We start from the raw sequence: 15,740 nt of genomic DNA, 5'->3' as shown, positions 1-15,740 counted from the left end.
TAGCTGACAATAATGGACAGACAGGAGAGAAAGCTGCAGCATATCAGACTATAAAGGGCAGGAGGGACGGATCAGGGGCATTACAATGGAACAGACAAGCCAGGAGGGAGGGAATAGGGGTCTGCACATGGAAACAGAGGGCTGGGGGCAAGGGGGCAGGAGCAGCAAGATGACCATGGAGGCCAGGCAGGATGGGCACTAGAAACAAGACACACCATGGAGAGCAACAGTGAGACTATGATGGCATACACACAGACCATGGAGGGAAGGTGGGAGGGGGTCAGGGGCAGCTAGCTGACCACCCAGGGAAGGTGGGAGGGGCCGTGGCAGCACAGAAGACCATGCATGGCAAGCGGGAGGGTTAGTGGCAGCACAATGGCTATGATGGGCAAGAAGGAGGGAGCAGGGGCATGCACAAAGGTCCATGGAGGATTGAAGGGAAGGTCAGGACCTGGGCACAGACAAGAGATTTCAGGGGAAGGGGCCTCACAACAGACTGCACGGGGCAGGCAGGAGGAGCAGTTGCAGCACAACAGACCAGGGAGGGCAGAAGGGTGTGGCAGTAAAATGGACCATGGAGGATAGGAGGAAGGGGATAGGGGCATGGCATGTGGACAGGCAGGGTGGAGGTGGCAGGGACAGGTTACAGTCATCTGACAATGCTAGGCAGGTGGGAGGGGAGTGGCAGCTCAACAGAACACTCAGAGTAGATAGGAGTGGCAGGTCCATGGAACATGGTGGGCAAAAAGAATGGAGCAGGGGCATGCACAAAGACATCGGAGGGCAGGGGGAAGGAGAATAGGGGCAGTAAGCTAAGCAGAGAGGCTAAGCAGGAGGTCAATGATGGGGCATAGAATTGGGCAATGGAGGGCAGGAGGAGTTGACTGGTACATCATGCTAAATGGAGGGCAGTGGCAGCACATCAGACCATGCATGGCAGGAGGGAAGAGGCTAACCAATGGATTCAGACAACAGAGGATAGGGAGGAGGTGGAGGGGGCAGCAAGCTAACGGTTCAGAGAATGTGGGTATTAGGAACTTTATTGTTTTTAAAATGTGTGTCTGTGCAAACTACTTAAAATATGAGCAAGTATTGAGCATAATCTCACTTTTATTCAGGAAGAAGAGGACGTTTGTGACCGTGACTCCGGGCTCACTTGGCAGAAACACCCCCTGACCCTCCACCCCCCATCGCAAAATGTAATGCCTGTGAAAAGGGTAGGTGAACGCAGTGTTATATAGAACATAGTCCTGAGAGCACGATTGAAAATGAGAACTAGATATAGTGTATGGTATAAACTATGCACCAAAACGTGATATAAGATGAACCAGGGCATGAAATATCATATGCAATACATTGTGTGCAATGACAGATTCATTGGAGAGCGCGAGATAGCACAGGCACTAGTGCGTGCTATGCGATATGCGCCTTGGAGTGTAATATGCACAGGGCAGTGTTGTGTAACCTAACTAGTCGCTAAAGTTGTAATATAAAATATGTGCTGGGGAGTGTAACGTTGAATATGCACTGTGACAAAGATATGGATCCCAGATTGTAATTTGTATGGCATAGCGCTGTGCGTTATAACATAGGCATCGAGGAAGGCACGTTAGATGGGGCAATATAACCCATGAGAAGGCAAGTGTGGCATAACATATTCATGGGGTGGTGTTACAGTGCACATGGGCTGGAGAGTGTCATAGCATACGCACTAGCTGGTGGAATACAACACAGAGGTGTGTGGCACTCGGCGGGCACTGGTGGGTGTAACACAGCATTGGGCTCAGCCAGGAGCGCACTGTGACTCTCAAGTGAGGTTCGTCTCCTTTCCAGAGAGTAAAATAAAAAGTATTACACATCCGGCGGTGGGTGTGTGTTTTATTAACCGTGAGGGGGGTTTCTTGCATAGTTTTGGTTGAATTTTTGTCGAATCCCCTTTGAATGGCTTGGTGTGCGTGTGTATTAAATGTGCCCGTCAATAGCTACCCATGTTTGTATAAATAAAAAACAAGGGAGTCTACTTGGAGAGTACCCACCGGCGGGGGCGCCGGGATGAGGCACGGTAGGGCGTCAGACACGTCAGAGCTTCGGTGTAAATACATTCCACGTGGATTCATTGTATGCATAGTCGCCTTTTAATGAATATCACGCAAATCGTCATGGTGATAGGTACATACTGTTTGTCCAGCATGTCCTAGGTGTTTCTATAAATATATTAAAAAAATAAATAATAAAAAACAAAGGCCGGCCCCGGGGATGGGGTCCCCGGGGCCATAAGTGGCCTGAGGAGGGGGGCAATGCAGCCCACCTCCTAAAGAATTTTTTTTTAAAAAGGCCATGCCCTGTGGGTTGGGGTCCCCGGGCCGATTAAGGCCTTGGGAGGGGGGCCATGCAGCCCCCTTCCAAATTAAAAAAAAAAAAATTAGGGTGCAGGCCCTGGGGGATGGGGTCCCCAGGGCCAATAAATTAGAAAAAGAAGGGGGGCCACACAGCCCCCCTTCTTAAAAAAATGTAAAAAATAAAAAACCGGCATCGCGCCGGAGGCCACGCCACCTCCTTGCAGCACTCTGCAAACGCGCCCCCTGCCGAGTTGTAAGTTGGGGAATTAATTCCCCTTCAATACTGAGGGTCCTTGAGGGCCAACTAGCCCAACAGGTATCTCCAGTATGTGCCAGGGAGCTGCGTTGCAGACAGGTGTTCTGAGGCCACACCCCTTTTTACACCTCTCTGCAACGCAGCTCTGTGGCGCTTACTGGAGGTACCTAGTGGGCTAGTTTGACCCTAGGGATCCTTAGGATTCAAGGGAACTTAATCTCTCAACTTAGAACGGCACAGGGCACGTTTACACAGTGGTGAAGGGAGGGGACGGGGCCTGAGGTGACATGTGCAAACACGCCCTGTGGCTCGTTTTAAGTTGGGGAAATAATTCCCTTTCAATCTTGAGGGACACTGGGGGCCAACTAGCCCACCAGGTGCTTCCAGTAAGCGTCACTGCGCTGCGTTGCAGAGAGGTGGTCAAGGCCGTGCCCCTTTTTACATCTCTCTGCAACGCAGCTCTGTGGCACTTACTGGAGGTACCTAGTGGTCTAGTTGGACCCTAGGGACCCTCAAGGATTCAAGGGGACTTAATCTCCCAACTTAAAACGGCCACATGGCGTGTTTACACAGTGGGGAAGGGAGGGGACGGGGCCTGAGGTGACGTGTGCAAACATGCCCTGTGGCGCGTTTTAAGAGGTAGTTTTCCCCCTGCCCTATTATATACTAGGGGCTTACAGAAGAGGTCATGCTAATCAAAGGGGGACCCCAACGCATAGTGTTCCCTAGTTTCATCAGTGATGTCATGAGTGATGTCACTGACCATGTCATGAGTGATGTAATATGTGACGTCATCAGCAGTGCATTGCGGGCGCGCAAGTTATAGTTAGCTGAACTAACTATAACGGGGGAATTTCAATGGTTTTGTGCGAGTGAAAAGTCCAGCTAACTATAACGCCCCTGAAACCTATGTTTTTTTCAGTGAATTATCTACTGGCGGTCGCCAGTAGATAGTTATAGTTAGGACCGTGTTTCCATAGGAAATCTCAAAATTCTATTTTGAATAACTTTGGTGCCGGTTGACGAAATTTTCAAAACTAATGGGGCGCTCCGCTCAGCTCCTACCCTGAAAGTCTCGGGGGGGATTCGTCAAGCGGGGGCCGAGAAAAAAGGGGGGTCCCAAAACACGTTTTCCCCATGCATTTTCCCATGGGACCTTTAGTCGAAGGTACAGCCCGAACGGCTGAACAGAATTACTTGAAATTTGGCAGAGAGGTAGTCCTCAGGTCAGGGATGTGCCTTTTGCATATATGGAGTCAATCTGTTCATTAGTTCCTGAGAAAATTGCATTTAAAAGCACATACATATCTATAGCCGCGCACCGTGCGTGCACGGTGCGCGCACCCTAGCGTGCGCGAGCGTAATTCTGATTGGTTGTTACATGTCCGTGAACGTTCGAATCGGTCGAAATCAGGAAGTGTCAGCCGCCATTTTGTTTGTTTTCAGTGCGAGAGTGGAAAAGGAAGGTGGCGAACGTGAAAAGGGGGCAGGGTAGAGAGTTCCTGACCCCCTAGCCTTTTTTCAGGGGGTCCCTGAAGGACCCCGAAGGCAGAAAAAAAACATTTAATTTTTTTTTTTTTTAATTGCGGGGGTGCGCACACGGTGAAAAACCATTAACAAAAAGTTTATTGAAAAATAAATATATAAAAAAAATAATAATACATAAATAACTTAGCATTTAAAAAACCATCCAAATTCACTGAAAAAACCATAGGTTTCACACACGTTATAGTTAGGAATTAGCATGTAAAAAACCTTGCAAATTCACTCAAAAAACCATAGGTTTCACACATGTAATAGTTAGGTGGATATTTCACTCGTAAAAAACCAATGAACTTCCCCCGTTATAGTTACTTCAGATAACTATAACTCGCGCGACCGCCACTCTATCACAAGGATGATGTCATCAGTGATGTCAAGAGTGATGCCACTGACCATGTCATGAGTGATGTAATATGTGACGTCATGAGCAGAGGATTGTGGGCGCGCGAGTTATAAGTATCTGAAGTAACTATAACGGGGGAATTTCATTGTTTTTTTACGAGTGAAATATCCTCCTAACTATAACATGTGTGAAACCTATGGTTTTTTAAGTGAATATATATATATATATATATATATATATATATATATATATATATATATATATATATATATATATATATATATATATATATCCAAACCAAAGCTTCCTCCCATTGAACAAAAAGCGCGATACAGCTCCGGGGTAAAATGACAAAGGCTTTATTTTCAAAGGCGCGTAATGCTCATAGTCCCTGAAACGCTCAGGCAGACGCGTTTCAAGCCTCCAATGGCTCTCTTCAGTGCCGGTTTCACGAACTCTGTGCTCTGTAAGGGGGTCCAACAAGATGCAGCTGTGAAATAGACCGCTCCCTCTATGATGTCGTCACTCCTCCTCCAATAGAAGGTGTGCTAGCCCCTTGAGCTCTCACCTTGCTGAGCAGATGCATGCTGGTAAGTGTAGTTCACATGGAGTGTCTGTGTAGTAACAGCGTTTCTCCTAGCAACAAGTGATGCCCCAACGAAGTTGGTTGTGTTCCACACGTCAGCTTCAGATGCCCAGCGGTATGAGACAAAGTCTATTGCCAGCCCCTTATCAGGCGAAACGTTTCGTCTACTCTCTCCCCTTGCCGCTTGTCAAACCATGTGGCCATCTGGGCAGCTGGGGGGGCGCCGTATTGATGCAGTCCATGCAAAATATCCACAACGTGCTGGTCTCTTCACGGTGCTCCAGAACGAGAGGGTGTATCGCTAGTCAGCGACCTGCTTGCTGACTCTAACATCCAAACCAAAGCTTCCTCCCATTGAAGAAAAAGCGCGATACAGCTCCGGGGTAAAATGACAAAGGCTTTATTTTCAAAGGCGCGTAATGCTCATAGTCCCTGAAACGCTCAGGCAGACGCGTTTCAAGCCTCCAATGGCTCTCTTCAGTGCCGGTTTCACGAACTCTGTGCTCTGTAAGGGGGTCCAACAAGATGCAGCTGTGAAATAGACCGCTCCCTCTGTGATGTCGTCACTCCTCCTCCAATAGAAGGTGTGCTAGCCCCTTGAGCTCTCACCTTGCTGAGCAGATGCATGCTGGTAAGTGTAGTTCACATGGAGTGTCTGTGTAGTAACAGCGTTTCTCCTAGCAACAAGTGATGCCCCAACGAAGTTGGTTGTGTTCCACACGTCAGCTTCAGATGCCCAGCGGTATGAGACAAAGTCTATTGCCAGCCCCTTATCAGGCGAAACGGTTCGCCTACTCTCTCCCCTTGCCGCTTGTCAAACCATGTGGCCATCTGGGCAGCTGGGGGGGGCGCCGTGTTGATGCAGTCCATGCAAAATATCCACAACGTGCTGGTCTCTTCACGGTGCTCCAGAACGAGAGGGTGTATCGCTAGTCAGCGACCTGCTTGCTGACTCTAACATCCAAACCAAAGCTTCCTCCCATTGAAGAAAAAGCGCGATACAGCTCCGGGGTAAAATGACAAAGGCTTTATTTTCAAAGGCGCGTAATGCTCATAGTCCCTGAAACGCTCAGGCAGACGCGTTTCAAGCCTCCAATGGCTCTCTTCAGTGCCGGTTTCACGAACTCTGTGCTCTGTAAGGGGGTCCAACAAGATGCAGCTGTGAAATAGACCGCTCCCTCTGTGATGTCGTCACTCCTCCTCCAATAGAAGGTGTGCTAGCCCCTTGAGCTCTCACCTTGCTGAGCAGATGCATGCTGGTAAGTGTAGTTCACATGGAGTGTCTGTGTAGTAACAGCGTTTCTCCTAGCAACAAGTGATGCCCCAACGAAGTTGGTTGTGTTCCACACGTCAGCTTCAGATGCCCAGCGGTATGAGACAAAGTCTATTGCCAGCCCCTTATCAGGCGAAACGGTTCGCCTACTCTCTCCCCTTGCCGCTTGTCAAACCATGTGGCCATCTGGGCAGCTGGGGGGGGCGCCGTGTTGATGCAGTCCATGCAAAATATCCACAACGTGCTGGTCTCTTCACGGTGCTCCAGAACGAGAGGGTGTATCGCTAGTCAGCGACCTGCTTGCTGACTCTAACATCCAAACCAAAGCTTCCTCCCATTGAAGAAAAAGCGCGATACAGCTCCGGGGTAAAATGACAAAGGCTTTATTTTCAAAGGCGCGTAATGCTCATAGTCCCTGAAACGCTCAGGCAGACGCGTTTCAAGCCTCCAATGGCTCTCTTCAGTGCCGGTTTCACGAACTCTGTGCTCTGTAAGGGGGTCCAACAAGATGCAGCTGTGAAATAGACCGCTCCCTCTGTGATGTCGTCACTCCTCCTCCAATAGAAGGTGTGCTAGCCCCTTGAGCTCTCACCTTGCTGAGCAGATGCATGCTGGTAAGTGTAGTTCACATGGAGTGTCTGTGTAGTAACAGCGTTTCTCCTAGCAACAAGTATATATATAGATAGATATATATATAGTGAACAACAGGAGAGAAAGGGGTGATTCATGAAGAATACCAAAGGTGACACAGGATGGGGCATAGAAATACGAACCTACCTTGGCCCACTGCATCCTCTAAGGAAATATTGAAATCAGTTTAGATACAAATGAACTACTCCCCCTACCACATGCATCCAATAGATCAAAATCTCATGATCCACCATATACAATGATTCCTCGCTGCTCATTAAGATAACCACGCCCACAACTTCTCCACCGGAGATCTGCCATAGCCTATCCAGCCTGTCAAGAAGAGATACCTCAACACCCTAGAGAGCTCTGAACCCCCCTCAGGTATTTGTGAAACCGTGTGGGCAGATAATTGTTCAATAACCTCACTGACGACGCAAAGACTTCCCATTAGATATCTATATTTGGTGGCCTGGGTGGGTGTTTTTTGGTGGGAGTGGCATGGCTGTACAAGACATCACATGAAGTCTGAGTCCCATGTAATGGGCTGTGTGCTGGGAGTTATATGTAACAAGAACAAGAATGGAATCCCTGTCAGCTAATAATACTTGTGAGTGTGACAAGTGGGGACAATGCCATTTCTTTGAGGTTCTGCTGCAAGAAGAGTGGGCCTCGGTGGGCTGCAGAACTGCAGAAAGTTCCAAAGTCAAGGAGCCTGGCTCACAGGAGAGGGTAACCTCTAACTGATACTTGTACCTGTTAATAAGGGTAGATTTCTTACCCCTCATCCCTTTTGTCTACACTCCTGATTTTATCAGGCCATTGTGCAGAAAATAAGTTGAATGGAAACCAATCCACCCGCCTAGTGACTACTTACACATTGCAGTATACATAGTCATGTAACTAATGAACTGGAAAGTAGTGGCAGTTTCTCGTGTTTGGGTCTGTACCATGTATCAAAAGCACTACCAGAGCAGCAGTAAAGGTCATTAACCACACCAACCAGACAAGAGAGTAGCTACCGCAGACTTTTGTGTGGGAAGTACAGGTCACGTGTTTAAATCTTGCCATATTCAACTCATCCTTATCAGGTCAATAAAATGTGAGCCTTTGATTTCAGTTATCAAATTTCCCATTATTTAAGAATTAGGAGACAATGTAGTGTGTGGGCGTGCGCTCTACACAGAGACACTAAAAGCCGCCCACTCCCTTTCCCCTTCACACACAGCTGATGCACTGAGCACGCTGCAGTTAGCCTTGGACCAGGCCAGCCTGTGGGGCCCGAGGAGCCAGGGCGGCCTCAGCTGAATGCACCGCACGCCGGATACTGTATATTATCCCTGACAATGGCAGCACGGTTCCTGTGCGCTCTAAGCAGGTAAGATGTCATGAGAACCGCCTGCCCTCCGGAGATGAGGCAGGAAGATGACAATGGGCGTGGCAGGCGCCTCCCTGCCAACCACACTAACCGAATTATACAAAGTGATCCGTGAATCTGGGGTAGCAAAGGTGTCCGATTTAGAGCGGTGAAAACTGGGTTTCAAGAGAATCATCTCCACGCGACTGAAGCAAAGGTATTCAGTGTTCAGTAGTGGATTAATTGCGCCGATCTCGTCATCAGTGCTTGGCCTGGGGGGTGTGGGCAAGATGAATACTGTTACAGAGTTTGGAACTATTCCCGGTCAGTGCACTTGGTAGGTTTGATTTCAGAAATAAAGCAGATTCTGTCGCTGTATAGAAGGCTACAGGGTTATCCGTTGTACCAGCAGAGGGGAGTGGAACAAAGAAGGATGCCTCAAATGTGCGAGGCTCTTTCCCCGGAGCCTCGGCCAGATTGCTCTGCTCTCCAGACATGGACGTGTCTCACTCGTTCCGCGTTTAGGCGGCTTCGGCTGCCTGACGTGCAACTGACCCAACAACGGCGCTGGCCTACCGGGCATCTGGCTGTATTTGCCCTGAACATTCCATGATCTATCATGTTGCAATAACTGACTGATCAGAAGTTTAAAGACAGTGGTTTATTGATAACTGACCGACTTTGCAGGGAAAGTCACCAATGCTTGCTTCCATCCTCGGACCACCTGTGTGTGCACTAGCCTCCAGCCTCAGAGCCTGCTCCCACGACTAACCCTTGGACTCTTTATTCCTCAAATTATTATTCTATTGGATTCTGAATTCTTTATAATAAAACATGATGATATTTAGAGATACATTACAACAAACAAATGATGGACGGAATGCTGACAATGCAGACATTCTCCCCCAGTCAAGAGATCTGGGTTAAATCCATCGTTCTTTTGCCCACTACGCCACCCCAGTTCAGACATGGCCATATGCAAATCAGTCTTGACCCTGTGCCTCATGGGAACAGTCCGGCCCGAACTGCCAAGCCATGTCTTCCCTGGACCGGAATCAAGCATCCTAGGACCGGTTTCTGGCTATCAGCCGTCATCAGCCAGGATAGCTTGACTCCAGTGGCGTAGTGAGCACGGGTCCCACGTCTGGGAATACCCATCCCACTTAGGGCGAAAAGCATTACAACAAACAAATGATGGACGGAATGCTGACAATGCAGACATTCTCCCCCAGTCAAGAGATCTGGGTTAAATCCATCGTTCTTTTGCCCACTACGCCACCCCAGTTCAGACATGGCCATATGCAAATCAGTCTTGACCCTGTGCCTCATGGGAACAGTCCAGCCCGAACTGCCAAGCCATGTCTTCCCTGGACCGGAATCAAGCATCCTAGGACCGGTTTCTGGCTATCAGCCGTCATCAGCCAGGATAGCTTGACTCCAGTGGCGTAGTGAGCACGGGTCCCACGTATGGGAATACCCATCCCACTTAGGGCGAAAAGCATTACAATAAACAAATGATGGACGGAATGCTGACAATGCAGACATTCTCCCCCAGTCAAGAGATCTGGGTTAAATCCATCGTTCTTTTGCCCACTACGTCACCCCAGTTCAGACATGGCTATATGCAAATCAGTCTTGACCCTGTGCCTCATGGGAACAGTCCAGCCCGAACTGCCAAGCCATGTCTTCCCTGGACCGGAATCAAGCATCCTAGGACCGGTTTCTGGCTATCAGCCGTCATCAGCCAGGATAGCTTGACTCCAGTGGCGTAGTGAGCACGGGTCCCACGTCTGGGAATACCCATCCCACTTAGGGCGAAAAGCATTACAACAAACAAATGATGGACGGAATGCTGACAATGCAGACATTCTCCCCCAGTCAAGAGATCTGGGTTAAATCCATCGTTCTTTTGCCCACTACGCCACCCCAGTTCAGACATGGCCATATGCAAATCAGTCTTGACCCTGTGCCTCATGGGAACAGTCCAGCCCGAACTGCCGAGCCATGTCTTCCCTGGACCGGAATCAAGCATCCTAGGACCGGTTTCTGGCTATCAGCCGTCATCAGCCAGGATAGCTTGACTCCAGTGGCGTAGTGAGCACGGGTCCCACGTCTGGGAATACCCATCCCACTTAGGGCGAAAAGCATTACAACAAACAAATGATGGACGGAATGCTGACAATGCAGACATTCTCCCCCAGTCAAGAGATCTGGGTTAAATCCATCGTTCTTTTGCCCACTACGCAACCCCAGTTCAGACATGGCCATATGCAAATCAGTCTTGACCCTGTGCCTCATGGGAACAGTCCAGCCCGAACTGCCAAGCCATGTCTTCCCTGGACCGGAATCAAGCATCCTAGGACCGGTTTCTGGCTATCAGCCGTCATCAGCCAGGATAGCTTGACTCCAGTGGCGTAGTGAGCACGGGTCCCGCGTCTGGGAATACCCATCCCACTTAGGGCGAGAAGCATTACAACAGTGGGATGGGTATTCCCATACGTGGGACCCGTGCTCACTACGCCACTGGAGTCAAGCTATCCTGGCTGATGACGGCTGATAGCCAGAAACCGGTCCTAGGATGCTTGATTCCGGTCCAGGGAAGAAAAGGCTTGGCGGTTCGGGCTGGACTGTTCCCATGAGGCACAGGGTCAAGACTGATTTGCATATGGCCATGTCTAAACTGGGGTGGTGTAGTGGGCAAAAGAACGATGGATTTAACCCAGATCTCTTGACTGGGGGAGAATGTCTGCATTGTCAGCATTCCGTCCATCATTTGTTTGTTGTAACGATATTTAGAGATAGGCATCAATAACCTGTCTTTTATTAAATTATGTTTAAACTAATGGGTGCGGACTTGTATTATAGTATAAACCACCTAACCAAGAAAAAGGCATAGAATATATTGGAGTATGAAACATAGTTTGCAAGAGAGTTTAAATCTTTTGGAAAATTACTACTTTTTTCAGGGAAATTCTCACATCTTTTGAGACATATTATACAAGGGAAAGCTGTTTAATGTATAGAGATTTTCTATTACGTGATTGTCAAACTCATTGACAGTGGTTTCCAAGAGCGTCATCCAGCAGGGCCAGATTAGACAATTACACATCAGAGCCAAATCTAATAATATTTGACTGTTGTCAAAAAACCATTGATCTTGGTTTAGTAAAAGTAAATGGGTTCACATGCTTAAGAAGGTTATAAAATCATACTGTAGGTGCACTGCAGGTACCGGGGTAACTTTCCTTGCACACACTTCACCCACCTGAATTTGCACTGCGTTCTTCTTTGGTCGGTAGCCATAGTATTCCTCCTGTCGCTTCATGAATTTCCGGAAATGCTCCTGGATCAGGAAGGTGGCGTAAAATTTCCCTACTGTGACTTCATCATCTGTTGAGAGAAAACCAGGAGGAGATCATTACAATACAGAAACTGACATCTCCTCTGAATTCAGAGCATCCCATAGGCTCATGTCCTTTTACCCCCCCATAGGGTTGAAAACAGAGTCACTGGTAAGGGAAAGCCTGACATAACTATCACTGACCAACAGATGGTGGACTTTGAGGCAAGATTCTGTGCGTATAGCTGGATTTTTCCAATCCGACGCTTTCTGCCTGTGTTTATAGAACTAGCGAGTCCTGCTAAGTGAAGCAAATGTTTTTAAATAACGACACTGTATCACTTCAGAGCCAGAGGCCCTGGAGCAAAGGTGACAAATGAAAAGGGTAAATTGAGAAAATGAAGTCATCAAGCAGGAGAGGGTTCAAGGGCCAACATATCAAATAGTCTCAAACAGCTTAGCATTTTCACTGGGCAACGGAGAACACAGTGGTGGTAATAAAAGAATGATGGGTTAATTATTAGTCTATTCATTCTCATAGACACACTTCACCTCTTGACCAAATCTCTGCAAATATGCCATATTAGTCCACTATTATTAAGTGAAAGTTTTTTCCTGGCTTTACAGTGTAAATTGATTTATAATTTCAGAAAGCCACTGAGAATAGAATACATTATTTATTATTACAAAAATTCAGAACCACATGTTAACAAATTGCGTATAATAGATTTATTGGGTGGATCTCTGTGGAAAATAACAGAGAAATTTGTATATACGTATGCAGTATCTATAAACCTACAGCCATTGGAGCTCTGTAAAGGGACACAGCAAAAATACAATTACAGGAGTGTTTTCAGCAAGGAGGGAAGGTATACTGCTGGGAAGAGAGAGGAAGGGGAGTACTACCAGTGCTGAAAAGTAGTGCTCTTTCAAGAGGGGTGTATTCGTCTCTTTCCTGAATGGAAAGAGGGTAGGGGAGGCCTGATGGATACATGGATGCCTTTACAGTTTCTATATGCATGGATAGAGAGGGTTTGTTTTGTGGTGTTCTGCTTGCAGGAGTGTCGAGAGCAATGCAAAATTATGAGCTGGTGAGCCAGGCAGGCGGGGCTTGCTGACTGTAACAGCTCTGTGGCCACTGCATGTGGTCTTAAAGATCGTGCAGGCTAGTAAGGTGAACAACTGAATTTCCATCGGAGTGACTGCAATGTGTTAAAATGTCTTCAGACGTTTAATGAGGTATGCTGCAGCATGTCAGGTGCCTTTCATGGACATCAGTGTAGTATTTGGGAGGCCATTTCCACTATTCATATGTAAGAGTACAAAGACTTGGAAAGCAGTTCTCAAGTCACTTTAATGGAAGAATGGTTTCACTTTTTTATATAAAGGAGTGGTGCCAAGCCATCTTGCTCTTTTTGAAAATGTGTTCCTTGAGAGTGATGTTGGTGTCCAGGGTGAAACTGAGCTTTAGGTGATAGTTGGGGGTTGATTATGCCCAGATTCATTCAATTAAGCTAGGTTTGTTATTGATGAATTGGAGGAATACGGTTTTAATTGTGTAGAGTTTCAGGGGGGTGCTGACTATACAAGACTAGATAAGGTGCAGGCAGTCCTTGAGGCATTGTTTTTTTTGTCTGGTGGAAATGTACATTTGTTTCTTTGTTAGTTAATACTGTTGTTGGTGAGTAGAGTGCCAAGGGGCTCCAGTCTCTAGGCTGGATTTGATAGACAAGATGATGGATCCCAGTGTAACTCAGAAGATTAAAGGGAACTTCTCATATCTGAAGGTCCTTATAATTGTCACCTGATATCAGTTGAATAGGTAGGCGGACAACCAGTGGAGGACGTTGCCAGTGATTCATTTGTGGAGAAACAGGGAGGGATGAGGTTGAGTTGGTTGCCAGTGTTAAAGGTGCCAGATAGGTCCAGAAACATCAGAAGACATGGGTTATCTGTACTTGATGTGTGGAGTTTTTATTGGCTTTCTAGGAGTGAACTGAAGTTGTTGAGAAGACATTGATGTTGGTTGTTAGAGCGTGGGTGGGAGTTATCAGTGAAAGAGAATCAGAATAATTTGAGCTCTAGATTACTCATCGAGATATCCAAGAAACTTCTATATGTTTATTTACCTTGATGTGCTGGTTGCACATTCCAGCTTTAGATTCTTTAGATTCCCCAGGTTAATCTTTGCTGTCATTCATGATTACATCATACAGACAGGATAAATAAAAAGTTGTTGAGGCCGTATAATATCTGTAGCCTTCACTTATTTTCTTCGAACTAATGCATTGAAGATTAGTGTTATACAGCAAGGGGATCAGGCCATGGGTGCTAGTTTGTGGTTAGGGGAAGAGGAGACACTATAAGCCCTAGGCTGGTCTAGAACCTAACATCAGAACCAGGGAAAATTGTTCAAACCAGCCCCACATTGCTTCAAGCAAGAGAGCCTAGTGAGCAAGGGTGTCTCTGTGGTTTGTCTGTAGGCCGTGTTGTAACCCAAAGAAAGTTTTAGAAATTGATGAATTCTAAATCATGCAAATTAAAACACTGTTTTTCAAATATATTAGCTAAGCACCAGCAAGCCTGGATCCTGCCAGCCCATCCATCGCTGAAAGAAGTTCCTTACCTTGCAGGCCACCGAAAAAGTGTCGTAATGGCCTGACCGGCCCTGCCTACATCCCACGTTTTATGAAAGTGTGTACAAAGTTGACCAAAGCAGTGTATATACATCTTGCAGCAACACATATGCCTGTAGTAATAAGACTATTCATTCCTATTCCTTGAAGGTTCTTTTGAGGATGTTTCCTATACACACTTTGATCTTTCTGGACCAGAGCGTCGATATGATGAAAAATTCCTCATGCAGTGTGACATAAAATATGAGACTCTCGTGATAGATTGCAATTAAAATGTTATAAATGAAGAGGAGAGTAGACCCCAAGAGAGAAATAAATGTAAAATTCTTCGAAGACCTGACAACACCGAAAATAGCTATGACAGCGTGCACATTTGTTCTACATACAGAGATGTATTTTTTTTCTTCCCTTGCTATGATCTGAATACAGTAATCAAAAGGTAAGGGGGCCAAATCACCGAAATCTGTGAGGTCGGAATGGCTCCCAATTGTGCTTTTTTCCTAGGATATGTGGATTATGCCAGGATGGGGCGTGGGGGGAGGGGGGGTTTAGCAGGAACACTGTGGTTCCGATATTTAATTTACAAACGCATAGAAGAGTTCTATTTCCAAGCAGCAGTTGCTTAGAGCGCAGTGGACTGGAGGATGCCCTCGGCCTCCTTCATGGTGCGCTATATATGTATCTACTTCATCTTTTCTTAAAGCAGCATTGGTCACCTCTGGAGAACTGAGTTCAGTCCTGGAGGCCACATCTGGAGTAGGGTACACATTTGTATAGGCCACATCTGGACTACTGAATCAAGTTGTGGAGTCCACATCTGTAATATACCTTTCGACTGTGGAGGCCACATCTGAAGGGTTGACTCAAGATACGGAGGCCACAACTGATGATTTGTTTCCAGTTCTGAAGGCTACATTTTCAGAGAGAGGGACAGATCGGAGGGAGCCCAGGAGGAGGGCCTTAGCGATGCACTCAGCAAGGAGAATGTGGTTGGTGAAAGCACTTTTCCAAAGTGAAACCGACATATATGAATTTAATATTTCCAGGGCTCAGGGTCGAAGTTGGATAACACATTAGCTTGGAAAGATAGCTCATTTGTTTGGAAATCTTGTAACAACGGAGGGAGAAACAAAAAAAAACAAATAAATAAAGAATACCTAAATAAAGGCATTGGTAAGCAAAGAAGAACAAGAGTACAGAGTAACCAGAAGTGAAGCTGGAGAACTTGTCATATCATGTCTGTGATAGACAGACATGATACTGGTCTAGAAAACACATAAGCATTCAAATTCCACGACCCGCCAGTGACCGCTGCCCCACCTGCATCTCCCATTACTGCAAAAATGCAATGAGCGGTCTTCAGGTTCGACCGCAGCCAGGGTCTGCATGTGTCCTTCTCTCAGGAACTAAGGAGGCTGCACCAGGCACCCCCTTGGTC

General features: G+C 46.9%; 1 protein-coding gene across 1 annotated transcript in view; it reads right to left on the bottom strand.

Moving 5' to 3' along the window:
• The window catches only part of CACNA1S (calcium voltage-gated channel subunit alpha1 S), a 753,083-nt gene that overhangs the window by 64,753 nt on the left and 672,590 nt on the right, over positions 1-15,740 (bottom strand). Inside the window, exon 38 of the mRNA XM_085643164.1 lies at positions 11,592-11,716. Within this exon, the coding sequence (XP_085499290.1) occupies positions 11,592-11,716 (125 nt within the window). The remainder of the gene's footprint in view (positions 1-11,591; positions 11,717-15,740) is intronic.

This window comes from Triturus cristatus, chromosome 1_1 (genome assembly GCF_964204655.1).
Source record: "Triturus cristatus chromosome 1_1, aTriCri1.1, whole genome shotgun sequence".
In the NCBI taxonomy this organism is placed as follows: Eukaryota; Metazoa; Chordata; class Amphibia; order Caudata; family Salamandridae; genus Triturus; species Triturus cristatus.
Note: the sequence above shows the minus strand (reverse complement) of the source record. Positions and strands in the feature narration are given on the sequence as shown.